At 43.2% G+C, this 24,322-nt stretch overlaps 1 protein-coding gene across 1 annotated transcript in view; it reads right to left on the minus strand.

The window, feature by feature from the left end:
* Positions 1 to 20,432, minus strand: part of Tmem65 (transmembrane protein 65) — a 38,684-nt gene extending 18,252 nt beyond the window's left edge. Inside the window, exon 1 of the mRNA XM_052161137.1 lies at positions 19,670 to 20,432. Within this exon, the coding sequence (XP_052017097.1) occupies positions 19,670 to 19,955 (286 nt within the window). The 5' untranslated portion in view covers positions 19,956 to 20,432. The remainder of the gene's footprint in view (positions 1 to 19,669) is intronic.
* Positions 20,433 to 24,322: the final 3,890 nt, after the last annotated feature.

A 24,322-nucleotide genomic window follows, 5' to 3' on the forward strand; every position in this document is an offset into this window, starting at 1 on the left:
ACCCAAAATAAAAGCAAGACATGTATTTAAAACTGCTTGAAAGCTATAAACCACCCCAGGAAAAGCATGCCTAACGAACCCCCGCCCTGCTGCTCTGCTGCCCAGTTTCTTGGGACAGAGGTCGGGCTTGGTTGCCCAGGCTAGACCGGAACCAGTGGCCCTCCAGCCTCAGCCATTCAAGGGCTGTAGCTACAGGGGTGCCAAGAACACAGCCTGCATTTCAGGTCAAACTCTATGAAAAATATTTTCATGTTTTGAGATGTAGATAAAATACAAGTCAGAAAGAAACTTTAAAATTTTCAAGCTCCAACTATCTATTTCTTTTAAATGGCAAGACCCTAACAACAACAACAACAACAACAAAAGGATAAACCTGAGTTTACTGTAGGATTTAACTTATATATCTCTTCTTTATCATATTTTCCTTTAAAGATAATTCTATCAATATCAATACAATTTATAGAATAATTCTTAGAGTAAGCTATGCTTGTCGGTGCATTTCTTTTCTAATTCTTCTACAAGATAGATTTTAAATCAAATAGACTGTAACAGGAGAAGTGTAAGTGTATTTTAGTTGCCATTGTCCAGTTACAAAATGTGTTTACAGCACCTGCCTCTGAATAGCAGAACTGCAGCCTGTGGCATACAATCACCTATTATATGTGAGTCCATAGAAACCATGACTTGTGGTTTTCATGTTAAACACTCATTAAGCCCACCCACATCTATATGCTGACCCCAAGCCTGAAAGGATAGAGCTTTTGCAGCCCAGACAACTCCTGCTCTGCTAGTGAGCGCACTGTGCTCTCACCGCTCGGTGGTTCTAAATACAATGATTTACTTCAGCCTACTGCCACAAATGTTTAAAAAAAAAAAACAGAAGAGAAATAATTTAAAATCATTTAAGTAAGTGTAAATAGCCAAAGAGCATCTCTCTGAGACGATAGACACAATCTAGAGCCTGCACCTGACCTTCCGGACACCCGCCTACTGCAGATCCACCCAGCATCTGTCCAGGGAGCAGAGCCAGGAGCACAAATCATCTCATCTACTAGGGAACTCGTGAAGGAGAACAAAGAAAAACGGATGTTTTTAAACAGTAATCAGAGAACTACAATCCCAGACATAATGAATAGCTTCTTTTTTAATAGGAACAAAACCATCCAATGGGTATGATGAAAGTCACAGTAATGCCTTAGAAAATATAAAACACAAACCATACTGCATGCAAAATAATCTAGCTAGCTGTATTAGATAACAAAAAGCCACGCACCAAAAAGGGATTTAGAACATAGTTTATAACAATCATGGCTCCGTAACATATTTGCAAGAAGCAAAAAATGAACACTCTTTAGAAATAGCAAAGAACTTAATGGATTTAGTAGAGTTTAGTTAATATGTCCTTTTAAATAAAGATTTCAAGTAAAGATTTTTAATTATATTTTAAATACATGCTTTAGGTTAAACCCATGAAAGTATCTGAATGTGGTACTATAGTTTTATTTAGCAATTAAAAATGCTTATTGTAAAATTAAGATAGATAAATAGTTGGATATACATATATCTTATATGTATATATGTAGTGATTATATGGTATACAATCAAAGATAGTCCTGCTCAGAGTTTATTTAGCAGAGCTGCCCTATCCCCTTGACCTTCTGGAGAACCTGATGGGCTCTGTAAGGCCGGACTGCACCCAACCCAGCACCTAGAGGAACCACTGAGCCAGCGACACCACAGCTATAAACAGGAGCTGACTGTGGTGTTAACAGACAGCTACTATGCTCAACTACATATGAACTTACTAATCTACTAACCTCTGGCTTAAGTAATAATTACTATACTGAGGAACAGTATAATAATTATTACATTTTATTTTCCTCCAATAATTTTATTTTCCTCCAATCTTCTATTTCACAGTATCTTTCTGTCTTTTAAGACAGCCAAACAAAACACTGGTGTGTGGTTGCTTTTAGATATGTAACTGTGTACATGCAACAATTACAGATGCTCCTTAACACAGACTTCCCTGCCTGTATGCCTATGAATCACAGGAAATTATTACATGTGATGTGTCTTTTAAAAGGCTAATACATCAAAACAACAGTGTAACTTTAAGAAAAGTCAGATCTTGCTACTTTTATTTATTGTGGGTATTATTAGCATTTTCTTTGAAAACGAATCATATAATCATTTATAATATTGTAGATGAAAAACTTAAACTGAGCTAGAAAAATCTAGCTAGTATAAAATATCATAAATAGTACATCTGTCTGTAGATGTGGTTACATAAGGATATTCATTTTAAGATAAAATTGCCTAACATCAAGGAAAGAAGAGAGACTTTCAGTGGATTGCTACCCTTTTCTCTCCCTATCATTCCTCAAGTAAGAATTCTTTCACAGAACAGTAGACATAAGGGTCCTTGAAAGTACAGGATTCTCAGTGGGATGCTGCCTCCCTCTAGAAGCAATTGCATGGCTGCTTTGCATGTGATAAAAAATACAAACTGCTCCCCGCAGCAGGGACTTTAAACTTCTTAGCGGTGTGATAGAGTCCATCACAACTAAGAACTGCTCAGTCTAAATACCTGGAGCATGGCCGTGAGGAAATCCGCTGCTCTGAAGATGTGAAGATGTAGCCACAGAGAGAGTGACTCAATCATGACTTCTGCTGGTTTCAGAACTACAGGGCTTCCAGGATGGGGGCCAATCTCCATCTCTAGCCCTGACCAAATGCATTGTCCTGAAATCACACTGAGTTAAAATTCCACAGAGCCTGGTACAAACGCCTGCTCTGACAAAGGATAGATGCTAAATCCTGAAGAAATTTTCTTGGTGCACAAATGAGAGATTTAAATCTCTGTATTCCCAAAGATTCAACTATGTTCTCCGTCTTTGTTGTACAGTGGCAGCTTTTGGAAGTACACTACCTAAGTGTAGCAAAGAGGAGTAGTAACTAGGGGCATAATTAAAGATGAGTTTCAAATACTGCCATCAAATAATCCATACTGTTAGTTCAGTTACCAAATACAGGGATGTGTGCTATCAGCTATGGGGCAAATAGCATTTCTCTATTTCTGTGCTGGGAACAAGCTCCAGAATAATTCACAACCAAAACTATTCTTCAAAAGATACCAGCACTGAATGTGTGTGCTTACCTGTCTACCTTTTGTTTTAACACAGGCATTAGAATTAGCAAGTAAAATATAGGCTTTTACAGACACGGCACTAGTACATTAGTGTGAGTGCAAAGATGTGTGCACATCTTGTGCCTCTATAATCTCAGTTTTTGCCCTTGACCCCATAAATACTATCCAAGTGGTATTTGTAAGTTCTTATCCTTACAAAATGTCTTTAACCCATAAAGCCATAAAATAATTCAGATATCTCTCACACACTGTACTGCATTCTTGGGCAATGTTAAATGTTAACTAGTTAATGTTAATAGACTACAAGTTGAAATTATGATAGAAAACATTGATTTTAAATTATTTTTCTCTGTGTGGATTTCATACATAAACACGCATACAAACAAGTCTGCCACTACTAGTATATGCAACTGTACAGCTACCAAATCTAACAAACCATAGCAAAACAGCCTTTCACTTTTGGCCTTAGCATGAACTTAGAACTTATGTAAACTTTCAGACTATTCAAGAGTATGTGTCTGTGCAGGAGGAGCAATAAGATGTGTCTCACGATGTAGCCTAGGGTGGCTCTGAGCTAAGGTCTGTCTCACCTCCTCGGGAGAAATAAGGCACGCCTGTGCCCTGGCTGATACTTTCTCATGGTCACAACGTGATTGTGTTAGTGAAGCGTGCAGTTATTACTCAGGCAAGTCCGCAGGCCAGGGTTAGGTAATGGGAACAGTCTGCTAGCAATCCAATATAGTAGAGCAAAAAATGTTCTTAAGCATTCTGTTTCGAACAAAGAAGACCTGCCAAACAGATGCTTTACTGTTTGCAATAAGCATCTGCCAAACAACACTGTAAGCTTGTACTGTACCAAAACTATCAGGGGTCTCTGCTGATGACACCTCCTTCGCACGCTTCGAAATGACCATCTCAGGTTTGGGAAATCTGCATGCTAAAAATATTTTACAATCAAAATGCAGTCAAACAACGAGGTCATTACAATGTGTGCAAATATAAAATACGTAAGAATTTTTTAGAGTCCTGCATACTCGCTCAGAGGCAGACCTTCCTGTGCACAGTAACGTACACTGGCAAGGAGGCAGTAAATATCATAATAGCCAGCAGGGCAAGTGCAGCTCCGAGGTCCAGCATTTGCCAAGGGGTTTGTCTCAGATCCCTAGCACGGAATAATAATAATGATAATGATAATAATAATAATAATAACAACAACAGCAGCAACAACCATAACAACCATAACAATAACCAGTTAAAAACATTTTAATTACTCTGTGACCTTAAAGCTGTATCGCTCCAGCCCCCCACGGCCCAGGGGTAGTGGTACCCTAGCACTATGGAGACAAAGACAAAAATCAAGAGTTAAAACCAATCTGAACCACAGAGTAAACCCCGGGGTACCCTGAGCTCAGTGAAACCCTTTCTTAAATATAAAAAGCAAATGGGGGGATGGGGCAGGTGCTAGAAGCCAGAGGACAGCTCCTATCATATGACACTATAACCAGGCATGAAAGTAAACCAATGCCTCCTCCTCCTCCTCCCCCTTCCCTTCCCTATATAGTTGGCTTGGGATTAGAGGTGTGAGCTCTCACACTCAGTTCATACTTTGCATTTCTCTGATGCACCATTTTCATTTTTCCCATCCCTTCCTCATGCATTCACTGCTGGCTGGCTGGCTGGCTGAGCTAGGGCTGCAGTGTGTTGCCCAGAGGGGCTTAAACTCCAGAGTTCAGGTAACCCTCTTGCTTCACTCTCCCAATTGTTACGACTACAGTCATGTGCAACCACACTTGCTCTTCAGTTCCCTGTTGGTTATCCACTCTGAAAAACATCCCGTGGGCTTATCACTAGGGGACAATAAGGAAACACAATTGCATGCGTTCCTGTCTGGTAATGAACTAAACATTGGATACAGTGGCTAAATACTGTGAAACCCTGCTGTACTGCATGCAGCATAACGCCTTGCATAGCATTTCCTAATCTAGTCTCCCCGTGGCTTTTGGACTGTGCTTCGTGAGAAGAAATGGCTCCCTTCTTCTCCCCCTACCTGCTTAAAGTTCACAGTGCTTTAAGGCTAAGTGCAACGCCTTTCTTCAGTGTCCTCTCTAAGGAGTGCAGTTCTACCTGGTGGAAAGTCACACTGTGCATTTCTGCTCTCTGTTGATTCTATTTCTATAACTCTTTGGTATCAGAGGTAATTTTCTATGAGTTTTTTTTTAAACAACTTTTAAGGTTTTGTTTTGTTTTAGTCATAAGTGGAAAGGCATATAAAAAACTTTTCTGTCAAATCTATGGTAAAACTCATATATATATATATATATAGACATATATATATACACACACATATATATACATATATACACACACATATACACATACACACACACACACACATATATATTTTTTTTATTTTGGTATAGAATAGAGTTTATTCAGAACAGAGGATGGGAGTTAATGGTATAGTGGAGGCAGAGAAAGGCAGAGAGACAGAGAGAGAGAGAGAGAGAGACAGAGAGAGAGAGAGACAGAGAGAGAGAGAGACAGAGAGGGACAGAGAGAGTAGAGAAGTGATGATCATGTGGAGAGAGGGGGAGAGGAGGAGAGCCCAAGAGGGGCAGAGAGGTGAGAGTGACAAGAGACAAGAGTGATGATGAGAGAGGAAACTCCTATATTTTTAAATGCAGCGTTCAACAGATGAACTTTCCACCAGGTAGAACTGCACTCCTTAGAGAGGACACTGAAGAAAGGCGTTGCGCTTAGCCTTAAAGCACTGTGAACTTTAAGCAGGTAGGGGAAGAAGAAGGGAGCCATTTTTTCTCACGAAGCACAGTCCAAAAGCCACGGGGAGACTAGATTAGGAAATGCTATGCAAGGCGTTATGCTGCATGCAATACAGCAGGGTTTCACAGCTGAAGCAGGGTAACAAATATGAACAGGGGCAGCCAGGGGTCAGTCCAACAAGGCATTGAAATCCGCTTTGCATGAAAAAGGCTTCCTTCCATGTGGTAGAGTGGAAGGGCTTGTGGTTCTGGGTGCCTGGGCCCAAACTAAAGTGAAAGAACATTCGCACAAGAAGGCATCAGCAGTGCTGGTGGTGGTGCACTGGTGACAGACAGAATCAGTGACTAGAAAACAAGAACAGTAGGATTTAGGTACCTATCCACCAGATCCACCAGAGGCTAGAGCTGCAAATAAATGCAGAAAGTAAGAAAATTAAAACGTACTGTGAGGTACTGGGTTAATTACAAATTCTTTATAACACACACACACACACACACACACACGCACCTCTTTCTTTGCAAGTACTGCTAAGTATCAAGGTTATGTAACTAACAGATCTGGGGAACCCCTGCAAACGTAACAAGTAAATATGATAAGTTACCTGTGTAAATCTTTTTGCTCTACAGAAGTATTAGATAATTGCTGAAACCTTAAAAGCATCTTGGAAGAAAAGAGTAGTAATATATATACTCATGCGATGATATGGTCATACAGAACAGTGTTCTTTAATTTTAAATCTCTTTAAAATGTTCACACATGTATACAATGTATCTTCTTCACAATATCCCTCACTCCTTTTCTCTAGTTCCCTCATAGCTGCAACAAATCTCCCTCTCCACTCCATGTCTTCCTTTGTTTATAACCCACTGGATTCCATTAGCGGGGCCCATATGCATGTGAGTTGGAAGGCATCTACAAAGGCATGAGCAGACTCCCAGCACCCCACCCTGAAGACTGACTCTCCCTTCCTGGGCAGCTATAAACTAATAAATCCTCAGCTAGAAGGGGCACTTGGGAGTCTTCCGTCCTTCCCTGCTGGAGGTTTTAACCAGCTTGATCTTGTGAAGTCTTCTGTGCAACTGTTGTGATGTCATGTCCACAGCATTCACACCCCTGCCCCATCCTCTGGCTGTGATATTCTCCCCACTCCCTCTGCAGCACTGTTCCCTGAACCTGAGGCCACTGAGCCACAGCACCCACTGCTGACCACCCGATCCCTTGCTCTCAGCATTTGGACAGTTCTGTATATCTGCATTAACCTGATACAATAAGATGTTTCTTCAACTAAGGCAAAAGCAGCACATATAAACATGTAAATGTAAATATCAGAAAGAAGTTGGACAACGTGGCCACTAAGCGAAACAGTATCATAGGTTCTCCCCTTGGGCCTTGAGTTTTCAGTGTTTCAGTACCAGGACTATCTTCAGTCCTGCAGAGCAGGCCTCCGGGCCAATCGAGGGAGTGGATTACTCCACACACTGTCTTGCCTTTATTGTACCCTCGTGCCTGGCAGTCAGTATTGCAGCATGCAGGATCCAGTGCCAGTAAGACCGCTAATGTCTGTTCTCTCCCAGAAGCCTGCACAACACCTTCTAGCTCCGGGAAAGCTGGCCAGTAAGGAGACAGTTTCTTGGTCAGTACAAGATTAGGTCCTACAACCAGTGTGGTATCTTCAGCAACAATCTAGTTGTGGTGAGTAACATAACAGAAACAGTAGCAATAGCCTATAGGATGGATGATTCTGGGGCCTCCCTGACTGAACAGAACACTGCTCACCCTGCTCACTGTTCATACTGTTCAAATGCCTTCTTTATTATATATAAGTATACTGTAGCTGTCTTCAGACACACCAGAAGAGGGCATTAGACCCCATTACAGATGGTTGTGAGCCACCATGTGGTTGCTGGGAATTGGACTCATGACCTCTGGAAGAGCAGTCAGTGCTCTTAACCACTGAGCCATCTCTCTCCAGTCCCCTTTTTTTCTTTTGATTGTTTTTTTTTTCTTTTTTAAAAAGATTTATTTTTTATTTATATGAGTACACTGTAGCTGTTTTCAGACACACCAGAAGAGGGCATCAGATCCCATTACAGATGGTTGTAAGCCACCATGTGGTTGTTGGGAATTGAACTTAGGACCTCTGGAAGAGCAGTTAGTCAGTGCTCTTAACCACTGAGCCATCTCTCCAGCCTTTTGATTGTATATTTCATTAGCTTTCAAACTAGTTGGGTTTCATAAGATTTCTTCATACATCCTTAGTTTTGATTAGCCATTCTCCAATTCCTTCTTTCCTCTGGAAAATGTGTTCCTGTTTGTAGGAATGCACACCAAGGTATCCTGACTGTAATGAACCCTGGACTGTACGATACAATCCTCAGCTGCCTCAAGTCCTCCTAAAAGAAGGCTCTCAGCATCCTCTTGTCTTGGGGAGCGGGAAACGCTACAAATGGAGAATACTACTTTACCTAAGTCTCTATCCTCTGCCCAGAGCTCCCCTTTAGAGAAGTAGAGGCTGAGAGCTGTCAACCACCTCAGGACAATAAAGAAGGGTTATCCCAAGCCCAGAACTTCCCAGCTGAGTCTTCTCTTCAGACAATACCAAAACTTAATTTCTTCCCCTGCTGAGGCTAGCCAGCATCCTCCTTTCTCTTCTAAGGTAAGGACTGCAGCAACATTACCCAACAGACTTCTTACCTGTTTATCTTTGTCTCACAGACTGCTTCCCAAGGAACTGTAACCTATAACTGAGATAATAAGACTTTATCCCAGGAAGTCATTTTTAATGATTTGAAGGAAAAAAATGTTTATTGAGCAATACTTAGAAGTCTGTAAATATGAAATTATACCAAAAAAATTCTAAGTAATCAAAAATAAGTGCAGAAAGCACATGAGGAGAACATTTTAAACAGCAAATAAAAAAGATCTGTGCCTAGAGGCATGTTCCCTGAGGAAATACTTCATGATAGAAAAATAAAAGAAAATGGGTAAAAAGAAATCCAGCCATGCATCATTTAATAGGGACAGCACATCTGAGAAAAGCACTGTCAGGAGATTTTAGTTGTGCAAACATCAGAATGTGCTTAAACAGGGATGTTGTCAGCAGACAATTTTCCATTTCAGAAACACTACGATATATGCAGTTCATCATTGCAATGGTTTGAGTGTAGTCTGACTGCCCTGTGTAAGTGCACTGTGCCCACAGTAGACAGAACCTTTACAAGGTTTGGAGTGGTTCCTCAGCCATTGGGGATATGCCCTAGAAAGGGATTATGGAAACCTAGGAGGCCCAGGGTCTGCCGGTCTCTCTCGTGCACAGCCTCCCTCCCCTGCCCTGCCCTTCTGTTTAGAGGCCGCCCCTGCCATATCTCTTCTGGTCTACCACTGGCTTTCACACAACCCCTTTGCTGCTGTCTGTGCCATGAAGGGAATGTAGCCAAGAGACAGCTGCGGAGCTTCAACAGCTCGGCTCCTCAGACTGCCCAGAACTTACTCTGACCTAAGTAAGTTTTATCTTTTAGGATCATTACCTCTCTCAGGCCCTGTGACGTTTGTTACACAATGTTCGTCTCAAAGGTGCTTACAAAAAAACATGTTAACAGGATACCTTTTTCTAATGTCTTTATGAAGCAAGCCCCTCTGAAGCAGAGAAAACCTTTCTAGGATAATATTTTTTTAATATAAGTTCATTCATACATCCAAATATAAATTTCTACCATCTTGCAAAATGCTCCACTCTTTATATCATCATGGTCACATTTGTTTATATTCTCAACTCAAATGTTCCTATCTGCATAGTTTACTATCTGCATAGTTTCAATTTTCTACCTTAAAATAAATGAATAAAAACCGCTAACCTTTGTTATTTAACATATAATTCCTGAACCTTTAATGTAGAAATCCTTGAGGAAGTATGAAGCATTTAAACTTCCTGAGACAGAATCTTCATTTGTACCATACTTCCAGGTAACGTATGCAGAGTAAACATTGTTAAACCAAGTCTACTTTCCACAGAAATACAGAGTTCCAAGGAACATTATTCACCCTTACAATAAAATACTTCCAAAGTCAAATCAAACCCAAAGCTTTCAAGTTCTAAGGGAACTGTGGCCACAGGCAAGCAGCCGGAAGCTCATCAAGAGTCAGCAAGGGCAGAGGAGACATTAGCAGTTGTTTACCTGGGATACATGCAACCTTACACCGTTAAGAGTCCAGCTACAACAAATGAAGAGCAAGGAGAGGCAGGGAAGGCTGACAGGAGTACAGAGCCTGCTTGGACTGGGTACTTCTGCCCGCCTTCGAGAAGATTTCTGCCGCACACTATACACAGTGAACCTGAAGTGTCTCTCCACTGCTCACCCAGATGTTTAGTACCTTGGCCACTAGAGACCAACAGACGTGGCTTGAAGGACCTTGGCTCAAATTAAGACTACTAGTTATGAACTGCAGTGCCTCAGCTACCCACAGAAAGGACACCACTGCTCTTAGAACTCGGAATGGTTTAGCTGCAGAAAACAAAGACAGTATTTTACTCTTGGCATTCCTCAGCACTTTTTTTTTATTTATCAAATCAGTATGTCTCGAGATCACATTGTTAGAGTGCTTCATTTTCAAAGCTGTCACTTTTTAAGTAAGTGACTTGATGTTCATTACCAAAACAGAATTTCCAACAATTTCTGAAATGGCCGGAAACACACTCCTGCCATTCTGTACTGTGTATTTACTTATATGGGCACTATTCATGGCAATAATGGTTATAAAATCAAAGTATCAATCAACTTTAAATACTAGAAGATACATTATGCAGTAGGAAATACACAGCTCAGATTTAGATCTCTACATAAAAGAAGGAACATGTCTACTCATTAATGTGAATGTTCATTTGTATACCTAAGTCATACACCTATATCCCCAAGAACCTATAAAGACTTCTCAGGCAGAAAAAGATCAAGGGAGGTAAATATTTAAGAACATTTATGCTCTAAAACTAAGCAGGCTTTATTTCTTGACCCCGAAGCTGCAAGTAATATGTCCAGTATGGAAACATGAGAGGTATTTTCAATATCAAATATGTTTGCCTGCTATAGTATAGAAATGACTTTGGCCGGGCGTTGGTGGCACACGCCTGTAATCCCAGCACTCTGGGAGGCAGAGGCAGGTGGATTTCTGAGTTCGAGGCCAGCCTGGTCTACATAGTGAGTTCCAGGACAGCCAGGGCTATACAGAGAAACCCTGTCTCAAAAAAAACCAAATCCAAAAAAAAAAAAAAAAAAAAAAAAAAACCCAAACTACCAAATAAATCAAGTATCTTTAAAAAAAAAAAAAAGAAAGAAATGACTTTGATGGGGGCTTGGGAGGCAGGAAGGAAGGAGGAGGAGGGAGAAGAGGAGGAAAGTTCCCTGGCCCTCGTTAGGTTTTTCCTCCTTTTACATGTATGTGTATTGCCTGTGTGTGTATTTGTGCACCATGTAGATGCACTACCCACAGAGGCCAGCAGAGGGTGTTGGGTACTCTGAGACCTGTGCCCTGAGACCATGGTGAGCTGTTATGCGGCTGCTGGCTCTGGAAAAGCTGCCATCGTACAATGCACAGCTCCTGGGCCATCTCTCTAGCACTTCTTAAGTATTTTTGTTGAAAAAGTTTTACATTGCCTGCTTAATTTTCTTGCACTTTGCAATGACACTGTAGAAAAGTAAAATAAAATGGTTGCAGAAAAGCAGGTGTTACAGAAGCAGGCTTTAAAACCCAGCTGCCCTGAAATGCTATCTTTGGTCACTGCCATCCTCAGACCACAAGCACCTGGAACTACTAAGGAGTGTGCAGGTGCACAAGGCACAGTGCCAGCGGTTGATGAGGTAAAGTCAAGATGTTAATCAGCTGGATATGGTACAGCCGGCCTACAATGTTACCAGATGAATGTGGTGGTTAAGGCCTACAATGTTACCTTACCTGCTAGATACTGCAGGCCTACAATACCAGCAGCACTTCCCAGGCAGGATAGTGAGTTTGAGGCAACTCTACCTCAAAAAATGCAAGCAAACAAACAAACACACATACACACACACAAATGATACTGGCACAGTTGTTTCTGGTTTTGGTTTTTTCCATTGGAATTTATGCCAATAAAAAGATTCCAAAAAAAAAAAAAGAGTAAGAATTGAAGTTTTAAAGCTAAACAAGTTCAGTTATAACTCAAATATGACAGCTTCAAAAGTCTTGGGCAACGTGCCCTTAGCCTCTGATTCTTAATCTATAAAATGTAACATCTTCCAGGAATAGTAAAACAGAGAAGTCAAGGAAGAGTCGGTTCTGCGTGTGCACCCGGCCAGCACCCAACATCCTACAGAGCAGCAGTGCTTACGGCAGCAAGACAGGCAGCAACAGCACACGGTTAAAACCCAGAACTTACTGACTGTTAAATAACAGAAATGTTTAATGGGATAAACAGTTTATCCTAAAATTCAGAAGGAAAGCAGGAAATCTGGACTAAGTCAAAAACATCATTCAAACTTAAATTCCCCTGCCACTTAAAGATCCATAAAAAAGTAATCCCCCTCACAAGTACTTTTTTAGAATTTAGAACAATGATAATCCAGCCACAGCCCAGATACTTGCAAGTCAGAGTTACACTGACAGAGCTGAGGCTGGATCTATAACCATGTGATGCTGCCAGCAGCTGGCTGAAAGAGGATTGGTCCTGGAAGTGTCTATCAAGATTAAACCTTCTGGGAGTGGAGTGAAGGGGCACAAGGTTTTGTTTTGTGAGTAAAAGAAAATTAAATTATAAGCACTGTGGAATAGTAGCAGAGCAGCATAGACACGGTAGCAGCAGAAATGCCAAGAAGCACTGCTCCTCTCGGAGCAGGAAAGAGCCACCAGGAATGAGGGGAGCAGAGGTGCGTGTGTGAGAGCTCTGGTGGATGAGGAGGTCTCTGTGTGGAGAGGTGGAGAGCAGGCTCAGCCCGACACACTTCACTCTCACTACGACAGTCTACAGAGATGCCACCTAAAACAGCTGTGCTCTGCGGGCATTTGGTGCGACCACTAGTAAGTCTGCAAATAGAAGTAGCCTCGGAGAAAATCACTGTACCAAAACACAACATAGAAGGACTGTGGCGTTTGGTGCAAGGTACGTTATAAGCACACTCATTTCTTCTCAAAGGCAGAGAAGGGAATATGGCATCAAAAGCAAGCAGAATAAACGATTCAGTTTCCCTGCAAAATCTTTTTACAAGATCCTCACATTGATCAGATTAAGGTGATTTGAACATGTAGCTACTTGTTACATGATTGTGTGCCTTAACTTAGAGAGGACATAAAACAATAAGACAAAGACAAGACTTGAGTCCTGTAAAGCTGCAGACTAATTAATTCAACTGAGTTGAGCAAGATGCTAATAAAATCTGCACGCGGGGACTTGGTCTCTATTTGTTCCAGTGATTTTATAAGCAGGCAAGCCACAGGGAAGCAGACAAGAATGTGATTATGCAAACATCACTATTTTTAGAAAAATTAAATCTCTTCTAATAATGATTTAATATCAGGTCATACACAACATTCAAGATCACCCAGTTTCTTTCAGTTCCAGCCAACCTTCTTCTATGAGCCCATAACTGACTTACTTCACACTTCTCCAACTTTCCCACCCACAAATTTCTTTAGTAAAAATTTGCTTGCCACAACTGCTATTTAAAAAAAGAATAAGAAGTGACTGATGGACGGAAAATGGTAAATTAAACTAGGACAATGTTTGATTTATTTGAAAGCTGTATTTTCTAATTTTGTTGTGTTTGGAATTTAGTAGTGAAGAAACAACACAATCAAGGAAAACAGGTATTGGGAAAGTTCAGACAGATGAGTAGTGGGCTAGATAGGTCAGGAATTATCCTCTGTCCATATCAAGACACAAGCACAAGGGAGACAAACAGTGAAGGGGGGGGTGCGGTGGCAGCAAAGGCAGGCAGCTAACAACAAGCACTGCAGATGGTGAGAGGAGACAGGCCCGAACAGCTAAAGAAACAATTTCAACATTTCCCATAACTGATGTCTCTCAGCCAGAAGATTATGATAAGCTTCTCTCTGTGAGGTTCCACATTCCCAACCATCCAAGAAACATGCAGCTACAGTTAGAGACATTTTTGGCCAACACAACTAGGAAAGTGTGCTAGCGAGCCCCCAGCAAATGGCAGGCACAGGGGAGAAAGGCTGTTCAATAGTCTGTGAAGGGAAGAGCCCACAGCAGGGGACTTCCCAGCCCAAAGTGCCGACACCTAGAAAGTAAAAAATTCTGATAAAGACAGGAATGCTGTACATCTGGCTGTCTAAAGAATCGCTGTACTAGCATCTGGTAGAGAAACAAACGTTCCAAACGAGGCCCCATACCCTTATAAAAACTAACGATGATCTTCAAAACCTTCAACAGAAAATTTAATATACAGATTAAAGGAACTATAATTATTAGACATGATCACTCACATAAAATGCTATCTCATGATTTCTCTTTCCTTGAATCTAGAATACCCTTAGTGACTTACTCTCCTGATCAAAAGCAGGAAACAAAGATGACAGTGTAGACTTCCGAGACTAGGTCCTAACACGTTTGTAGGAAGCTGGATCTGGGACCTCAAAGATGCCCACAGCCACCTTATCCTCTACCCTTTGAGAATGCTATCTATATAGCAAAGGGACTTCACAAATGTGATTTAAGATTTTGAGAGATATATCCTGAATTATCTCATTGGGTCCGAAACACTATCACAAGCTTTGTACAGGGGCATGTACCACGAGGCTTCTCCAGGGCATGATTATTGCTAAGTGAAAACTAAATGTAGTCACAAGAGTCCTTGCAAGGGGCAAGCAAAAGGTCAAGGGGAAAGAAGATAAAGCAACAACTGAAGCAGAGATTCAAGTGATGAGGCCAAGAGCCAAGGAATGCTAAAAGCTGGAAGAAGCAAGGAACAGATTCCCCCGAGACTCCAGGACGGGGCCTGCTGACAAGCACCTTTAAGACTCATTTTGGACCCTGAGTTGCCAAAACTCTACAAGAATGTGTGGCTTTAGCGTGTACTAAACTTGTTACAGCAGCAACAGGAAAAGGATACAAAGTTTTACAGCTTCTCTACCCCTCTTGGAACATTTTTTCTAGGAACTCTGACCTATTACCTAAATATTACAGCCCTTCTGAAATGTCACAGTCACTGTTACTGAGGAAACCTGTATCTGCCTGGTCAGCAGTTCTAGCTGGGCCCAGACCCCTGTGAGAAAACCCTTCTTGGACTCTCTGGTGAAGCCACACTGGCTCCCCCGCTGGCTGAGCCCAGTTGGGACTATCCCTCCCTTACTCCACTTTTATTATCTCAAGGAAGGCCCAGAAATGTCTTTATTCACGTGTCTTAATTGGCACAGGACAATCTTTTCTCTTTGAGGGAAAGCTGAGATTATCCTAATCCATCCCAGAGGCTAAGAGGTAGGCACAGCTGCTTCTTCCTCCTAAGGTCCCGGGGAACACGCTGTGAAGAACAGGGAAAGAGTTTTGAAAGGTACAGCATCCCTAGTAGAGTGATCTCCATGGCGAAACTTGGTCATGGTTGGACTCTACAGTCCAACCCAATAGCTGCCAGCCTTTGATTTTGTCTAGGACCCTTCAGGCTACTTGCCAAGTACTCCAAACCTAAATAAATGGTGCTTTTATCCTATCTTAAATAAACAATCACAAGAGAGGAAGACTGACACATTACTGTTTAGAATTATAAAGGTAATATGGAGTATATCAGTAGCAAAAACAAATGTTCAAAGTACACAGTTACTGTTTACACAGTAACAATAAACAAACAAAAAAGAAACAAACAGAAACAAACAAAAAAGATAAGAGCTAATGAATATGCTGCTAACAGAAAAACTGCACTATTCACCTGGAAATACTCTCCTTTCTTTCTTTTCTTTTCAAAGTGTGAACACAGTCCCTTACTACCACAAACTATACAACAGTCCCTTACTACCACAAACTATACAAAGTTTGCCCCACATGGGGAAATCAGAGAAGTCAACACGCCCTGAGTGCCGTAAAGGAGCCAAGCCTTAGGAAAACCACCTACTCGATCATGGTACCACCTCTGCCAGGGAACTATGGCCTTCATATATTTTATTTGCCATATGTAAAATTAATTTTTTAAGTTTTGAATATACATGACAATAATTTTCCCTAAGAAGCTTTTTTCAATTCTCATCTCTTATGATATCTCTGCCCAAACCATCTCTCGTCTTACATAACTCTACTGAAACTGTTCATTAAACCTTAGTAAGTACTGCAAGCAGCCTCCAAAATGACACCAGTGGCTCTCCATCTCTGATGCAATAGTCATTCTTGGGTAGCAACCTCCAAGGCACCACAGCAAACAAGAGAGGTTATTTCTAAGCCTGTATCATAAAAGACGGGCTTCTAGAACTCCTTCCTTCCTTCCTTCTCTCCTTCCTTCCTTTCCGTTGAGCACTATCCTCCCTCTTCTCTCTCTCCCTCTCTCCAAGAATTCTGTCTGGAAAGCACTCAGTCCTGTAGAAAAGTCCACATAACAAAGACCTGACACCACCAGCCACAGGCTGTGTGAACGGGTCAGGCTGAGAATGACCCTCCAGCCCCAGCCGAGACCTCAAAAAGCCAAAGGAGACTATGAGTAAGAAATATACAAGCGAGCAGGTCCAGGAATTTGGGAACACAAGCAACTGTGAGGCGCTTGTTCTGTGTTTGCTATAACTTGTTTTATAGCAACAGATAACAACTAATACTGCCTCATTTCAAAAGCAAAATGTACTTTTAAAGGGTTTAAAAATAATTATAAACATAAATGTTAGTTGCAGAAATGAGGAAGACAGACTTTGCTTTAGAACCTTGGCTGGTGCTAACAGGCAACTGTACCAGCGTCATCCCATCAGCTCTGCTGTGGACAGAGCCAACCCCTACTGTCCGTGGAATGCCTGCCCGCTACCTCTGGAAGAGAAAACAAGTTGAGCAGGTAGGAGTGCAACATAAACTCTGTCTTCAGATTGGAAAGGAAAAATCAGTTTGTAATTCTAAAATCAAAACAACCAAACTCACTCAGATAAGAAATCCCACAAGGTCTGCCTCATCTGTTATAAACTGATTCTAGAGTGATATCTCATCACAAATTCTACCACAGGCCTACTGATAGACACATGAGAACGATAAAAACTGCATGCCACATTTCAGCAGATCTTACGACCCATCTTAGAGATGATTTTTTTTCCTTTCTGTAATATTTTATCAAAGCCAGAATGCTTCCCAGGATGACCTAAGCACCTTTCCAAGGACACACAGGCTTCCTACCGTAAGAAACAGCCTTTCCCAGGGACTACACTTCCCAGGGACTACATGTCATCAGAAAGTATAGTTAGTAATCCACGTTTAGTGCATTAGTTGGTAGTTTACAGAATTAAGATGGATGACATGGCCCACTAGTGAGGCACTTGTCACCAAGTCTAAGGGTCTGAGTTTGTTGATTGGGGACCAGTGCGTTGGCAGGAAAGACAGGACAACCCCCACACCTGTCCTCTGGCCTCTACAAGCACGAAGTAACATGCTCACACACAAATAAGAGATAGAACAACAACAACAAGAAACATTGAAAAAAGTAAAGAAAACATGAGAGGTTTTCATGTTTTCATTTAAAACAAATACACAAATCCATTGATTTCAGAATATGAGGTGCAGTGCAGTGAGATCCTTTAACCTTATGTAACTAGTAAACAAGGTAACTTACTAAGCAAGCCTAGTTAGCCCCTTAACTATGTGACTGGTGATAAAACTGTCAAGTGAGCACCAAGGCACGATAAAAACTAATGCAGCAGCACCTCTAAGTGTCACCAACTCAAGAGTTAGTGTTAGTCTGAAGCATCAACAAAAACAGATGTCCAAACTTTGAAGTGCTTTAGCTTATAAAGAGGAGGCATTAAACCACCAAATTGTTTCCTATATATTTACCCCCTTTTCCCCCCTGAACAAATACGTTTAAATTAACAATAGCTTCCTCAAATAACTTAGGTCATTAAGTTTTATCGATGCTAATGACCTCCATGGACTTAAGGTTTTAGGTCCTTCCAAGGATATCAAAAACCATCTTAGACTTAAAAATACTGTCTTCATTAGAAAATGTAACACTTCTACCTAATACTCTGCTGGTATGTGCAAAAGTACATCAAATTTAGCAAGTCAGGTACTGGTACTGAAAAACATGCTTTTCAATAACTGCTATAAAATTATATTCAAAGGATCCTCCAATCTTATACCTTGTTGACAATGTAGAATTTCCAAGACCTTGCTTTAGAAAGGGGAAAATGATGTTTACATAGTCTCACCTGAGTGACATAAACTGACTTTCTAAGATATGACTGCCTATATTGTTTTCAAAGAGCACCTTTTCAGAACTGAGTCTTTTAAAACCACACACAGACTAAAGGTATGCTAGTATTCAGTTATGATGTTCTGTAATGTGATTTACTAACTGAATTGATTGGAATACTGCATTTTCCTAGAAACAGTGTCGTGGGTATGCAATGCCTGAAATTCCCATTACTTTATATTGACTCACAATCCCCTAAACTGGAAAAAAAATTAAAGTCGTAAAGGAAACAACCAATAAAAACTTTCTTAAGTTATAAAGGTAAGTCATACTAATATCAGGAAAGGACTCACTTTCCTCTCACCACAGGCCAGACATAACCTTTCAAGAGATCTGAAAGTCATGTTCCAAATCAGTACTGAAGGGCTCCATACTTCAGAACCTATGGAATGTTTATATAATACTATATAATACCAACTTCGACTATTTAAAAATTTTCTAACGCATCCAAATGTCACATAAAATAGTAGCTATGTTTTTGCGTATACAACAGAATTTACGTAGCAAAAAAAAAATAATTTAAGGACTGAATCCATTTTGGTCTTTGCATCTTTTCGAATCTTCTTCTGTACTTTTTAGCCTTTTCACGTACACTCAAATTCTGCCCTACCACATTCCGCACTTGTTTTAAAAATATCCTATCTTAACATGTCTGTTTAAAAATAGCTTTCCTTTCATCCTTTTCCAATTATTAAGTAGAAGTGTGTTTTCCATTTTTAAGATTCCCTAGTCCCAATTTCCCAAAAACTCACTTCATTCTTTCAAACTCCAAAGAAACAAACTCTGGCGTTCAATTTGAATCTCCAGTCTTCCAGTACACACTCAGTTGCTGCTCGATACCATCTTTCCACTTCCCAGGAAAAGATTTCCTTGGGCTGTTCCACAACCAGATGTGAGAAGCCATATACAACCTAGAGCATCTTGAGGGGCCATCCACACACCTTCAAGAAAGTTTCCTCCTGCCTGCCCAATTCCTGGCACTTTCTTAAGACCATGCAGGGCATGCCACCTGCATGGGTACACGTTTTCAGGAAGACACCAAAGGCTTAGGGGAATGGGGGGCTGGAGAGAGGAGGCACAGGACAAACCAAAACACAACCCTGAGAGACAACTGGCATTTCAGGATGAAGCTCCTAAATTCCACAGCCAGTGAGGCACAAGCCAAGCTCGGCCCCAGCTGCCTGGCACAATCCGCGAGTGTCCTGTCTTGGGGACACTTGGGAGGTGGAAAGTTTCCCCTTTCGGCCGTGCCAGGCGTGGGGCCAGAGTGTGGGGAGGCGACAGGGGTCCGGGAACTCAGTCTTCCCGGACGGCCCCACCCGCTTACCTTGTGCAATGGCAATGGACTCGAAGCGGTGCAGCTCTTTGAGCAAGCAGCTCCTCTCCGTGGAGTGCAGGCTGTAGATGAAGTCGCGCGCGCCCTGCGCCGTGTTCAGCGCCTCCATGGGCTCCTTCTTGGGATGTGTGCCCAGAAGCCGGGGACCGCCGGGGACCCCAAGCGCCAGCAGTCCCCGGCCGCAGCTGCACCAGGACGGCGGGCGGGGCGCGGCGGCAGGGCCCGGCCTCAGGCTGCGCGCCGTCCGGCTCCCCAGTAGCGGCAGCAGCCGGGACATGGCGCTGGAGCGCGACCCCCGCAGCAGTCCCGAGGGAAGACGGCTTCGGACGCAGCTGGACAGAGGCTCAGGAGCTGGGCTCAGCCCGGCCCCGCCCCGGGTCCTCCTGACGCGCGGCCCGGGCGCCCGGCACCATGCACTCGGCGGGCCCGCGCGGCGACCGCCTCCCAGCCGTGCCCGCTCCGCTTCCCGCAGGCCGTGAGCCCGGGAAAACTTTCTGCGCCGCGGCCGAGCCGGGAGCTCGGAGCGAGCGGGCGGGCGGGAGGTGCGGGCGGGCGCCTCCCGGTTGAGAAGCGGCGGGGCGGGCGAGCTCGGCGAGCGTGTCTGATCTTCCAGAGGGATGAGTCACCGCGCGCCGCCCTCCGCCGGCGCCGCCCTCCGCCGCCGGCCGCTTTCCCACCCTCTGGCCTCACGCCGGCCTCACTCAGTAGGGCTGCTGCGCCCTCAAAGCAACCGCGCCGCGACGATCAGCCCGTAGCCGCAGCCGCTACCCCTAGCGGCAGAGCCGGGAATAGGAGGGCGGGGCGGCAGGGAATGGGCGGATCTTGGGCGGAGCTACGCAGGCGCATACCCGCTTGGGAGGGAACTCATCCTGGAGTCTCCGCCCACTCCCTTGCGTGGCGAGGAAAGGAAGGGGTGCGTACCCTGTCAGACAGCATCCGCCTGTTAAATGCAATGCAGGGAGCAGGAAAAAAGGAGTTAAGGCTGGATGGCCAGAGCGGTGGTACGGTTACAGCCGTGCTCTCCGAAGCACCGTCCTAAATCTGGAGTTCGGACGGCCCTGGAGGAGCAGCGGGACGGATAAGAGCCTCGTGGGGGTCACTGCACCCTGCCCAGGCCTGTGGGGGCATGAAGCACAAAGAGCCGCGCCCTTTGCCAAACCAGTGCCCACCGCGGCCAGACAGTGCGGCGCTGAAACGCCCTTTCTGGCAGCTCCCTGGGGAAGGCTGAGCCGGTTCAACCCGTCCCATAAAGAGGAGGGTTTGAGACTGAGACTTAAGATTTGGGGAGAATACTCTTCTCTGGCCGGTCAGCTCTTTACTTGCAGATTGCCAACTCTGGAGCCACGGCGACAATGTCAAAAAACCTTTATCGAATGGTCTCTGGTGATTTACGTCCCTCTGTGGTTTTCTCATCCCTCTTGTCCAGATCCTAGATATCTTCAGGGCCGGGGCTAAATGTCACCTTCTCCAGGAAGCTTTCCCTTCTTCCTAAGGAAGATCACTGCTTTATCTGAACCTAAGGACACTTAGGCACCCTATCTTAGAAAAATAAATCTGCTTAGACGATAAATCTACTCAAGTGTAATCAAGATCCAAATCCCTTCTTTATCGTAACCACTGCTGCAGCCAGCTCAGAACCTTGTGTGAAGTGAGTATGCTATAAGCACTTAAGACAGCACACAGATCTGTGGTTTTGAATTTGCAAATGCAATGAACCTCAGACCAAAAGTACTTGGGGGAAAAAAGTGTATCTGCCTGGAGCATCTGCAGACTTTCTCATTATTCCGTTAATGGAACAGTGTAACAACTATTTCTGCGCACCTACACTGTATTAGTTATTATAAGTAATCGAGAGATGATTTAAAATATGTCGGAGAGTCCAATCAGCTGTATTTTTATAAACCCTTCCGTTAAAATTAATGCCCTTAAGAATTAACTGGGGGACCAGGCAGTGGTGGCTCACGCCTTTAATCCCAGCACTTGGGAGGAGGCAGAGGCAGGCGGATTTCTGAGTTTGAGGCCAGCTTGGTCTACAGAGTGAGTTCCAGGACAGCCAGGGCTACACAGAGAAACCCTGTCTCGAAAAAAACAAAACAAAAAAAAAACAACAAAGAGTTAACTGGAGGAGGGGAGACCCTCCCCTAGAGTGGGTGGCACCTTCTGCTGGGGTGGCCTAACTGATGAGCATGTCCATTTTTGTTACTACTACTGTCCTCACTGACGCCACTGTTAAGTTTCTTCAACCTTCAACCTTCTGATCTGGAATGACGACCAGAAACTCTCTAGGAATCTTCTAAGTCCCAAGCACCAGATTTGGACTGTGGGCACATCCAGCTTCATGTACAGTGTGTGTGTGTGTGTGTGTGTGTGTGTGTGTGTGTGTGTGTGTGTGTGTGTGTGGAAGCACGGTGGGTAGGGCTGGGGTCCCTGCAAGCTCAACAGCAGCAGGTAAATGAACCACTAGGGAACCGCAGTTCAGCTGGTGCTGATTCAAACTTCTGGAGTCTGACACCAGGCCAGTTTATTTTAGACTTATTTAAGTAGAGTATAATTCTGGAAAAGTGTCTTGGTAACAATTATCCCAATCCCACCTGCACGATAAAGCTTAAGGCTACTTTGAAACTCATTTGTAAAGTACATGTGACCTCTACCATGAAGATGAGTTCTTTAGCTTAAGGGCCTAGGATCTGGTGTGATCTTGGTCATACAGACAGTACAAAGGTCATCAGGTTATGACGCGCACTTGACACCTCCTCTAAGGATGGGTTCTATTGACTGAGAAACAAAGAGAGGTCTATTAATAAGATAGGGCTATTAACAACATCCAACTCCCAGCCTTCTGGGTAGAAAACATACATTTTCTCCATTGCGAAGACAACACTATGTGATTAACATTCCCGGTTTCTCCAATGCATATCTGTGAACACCCATGGCCTCTACAGTACTGAGTGGCTGCTGGGTTCTCTGCCTTTCCAGCATACAGATGATGCCATTGTTGGAATGCACACACACACACACACACACACACACACACGCACACTGGGTTCTGTTTCTCCCAGAACCTGCCTGATATGTTTATCAGCCATTGCCTAAATGTGTTAACAGTCCATTGGGGTTTTTTTGTTTGTTTTGCTTCTGTTTTTGTTTTTCTTTTATTTTTTTGGTTTTTCAAGACAGGGTTTCTCTGTGTAGCTCTGGCTGTCCTGGAACTCACTCTGTAGACCAGGCTGGCCTCAAACTCAGAAATCTGCCTGCCTCTGCCTCCAAGTGCTGGGATTACAGGTGTGCGCCACCATGCCCGGCTAACAGTACATTGTTAAGCAGGGCATGGTGATGCACAATTGTAATCTCAGCACTTGGAAGGCAGAGGCAGGAAGTTCAAGGAGTTCTAAGCCAGCCTGAGCTACATAGCAACTTCAAGGCCAATGTGAGCTACATGAGACCTGGGATGGTTTGTATACCCTCAGCCCAGGGAGTAGCACCATTAGAAGGTGTGGCCCAATTGCAGTGTCACTGTGGGCATGGGTTTTCCCCTCATCCTAGCTTCCTAGGAGCCAGTCTTCTCCTAGTGGCTTTCAGATGAAGGTGTAGAACTCTTAGCTCCTCCGAACCTCTGAATCTGTAAGCCAGCCCCAACTAAATGTTGCCCTTTATAAGACTTGCATTGAATGTTCAAAATACCACAAAAAAAAAAAAAAAAAAAAAAAAAAAAAAAACAGTCTCCAGGCCATGTACTGAAATTCTTCTCCACTGAACCCACTTGGTCCAGGTCTGCACAGTTCAAATCACTCTCAGCAACAAATTCTTTCATATTCCTATGAGCATGGCCCACTAAGGCCCAGTTAAAGCATTCCACTGCTTTCCAAATCCAAAGTCCTAAAATCCATATTCTTCCAAACAAAAGCATGGTCAGGCCTATCGCAGCAATACCCCAGTCCCTGGTACCAACTTCTGTCTTAGTTAGGGTTTTCCTGCTGTGAACAGATACCATGACCATCCAGCCAATCCATTGGCTACAGCCCATGAGTCAGTGGACAATTGTACATCTGGCCTTTTCTCCTTCCAAACAAACTGTAATACTATGTGTACTGCCCAAAGTTCTGCCCACTGTGAAGATTTTCCTTCACCTGTATCTTTCGGGGTTGTTGCAGAAAGGGGTTGCAATGCTGGAGCTGTCCACTGCTGGGTGGTGCCTACATAATGTGCAAAGCCGTCAGTGAACCAGGTCCTAGTCTTCTCTTCTTCCAATGCTTTTATGTAGGCCTCCAGCAGAAGGTGTATACCATGCCTGGATCTAGAACTTGTTTTGTCCCAAGCTGACCTTGAACTCAGAGATCTCCTTGCCTTAGTCTCCTGGGATTCATAGCCACTATGCCTCAAGACCTCCATGCCAAGATCCAGATCAGAAACTTATGTCTCCCAGCCTCAAGATCTGGATCACAGGTGAGCCTTCCAATTCTGGATTGTAGTTCATTCTAGATATAGTCAAGTTGACAACCAGGAATAGCCATTACAAGACCCTGTCCTTAAAATAAAAGTAGTAGACTGTCAATAGTCACTCCCAATGAATTAAACCGTTGTCTTCTGGCTTGTGTAGTTCAGCATATTAACTGAAGGCTTAGCCATGCTGATAAGAGATACATT

The sequence above is a fragment of the Apodemus sylvaticus genome, chromosome 17 (genome assembly GCF_947179515.1).
Source record: "Apodemus sylvaticus chromosome 17, mApoSyl1.1, whole genome shotgun sequence".
Taxonomy (NCBI): domain Eukaryota; kingdom Metazoa; phylum Chordata; class Mammalia; order Rodentia; family Muridae; genus Apodemus; species Apodemus sylvaticus.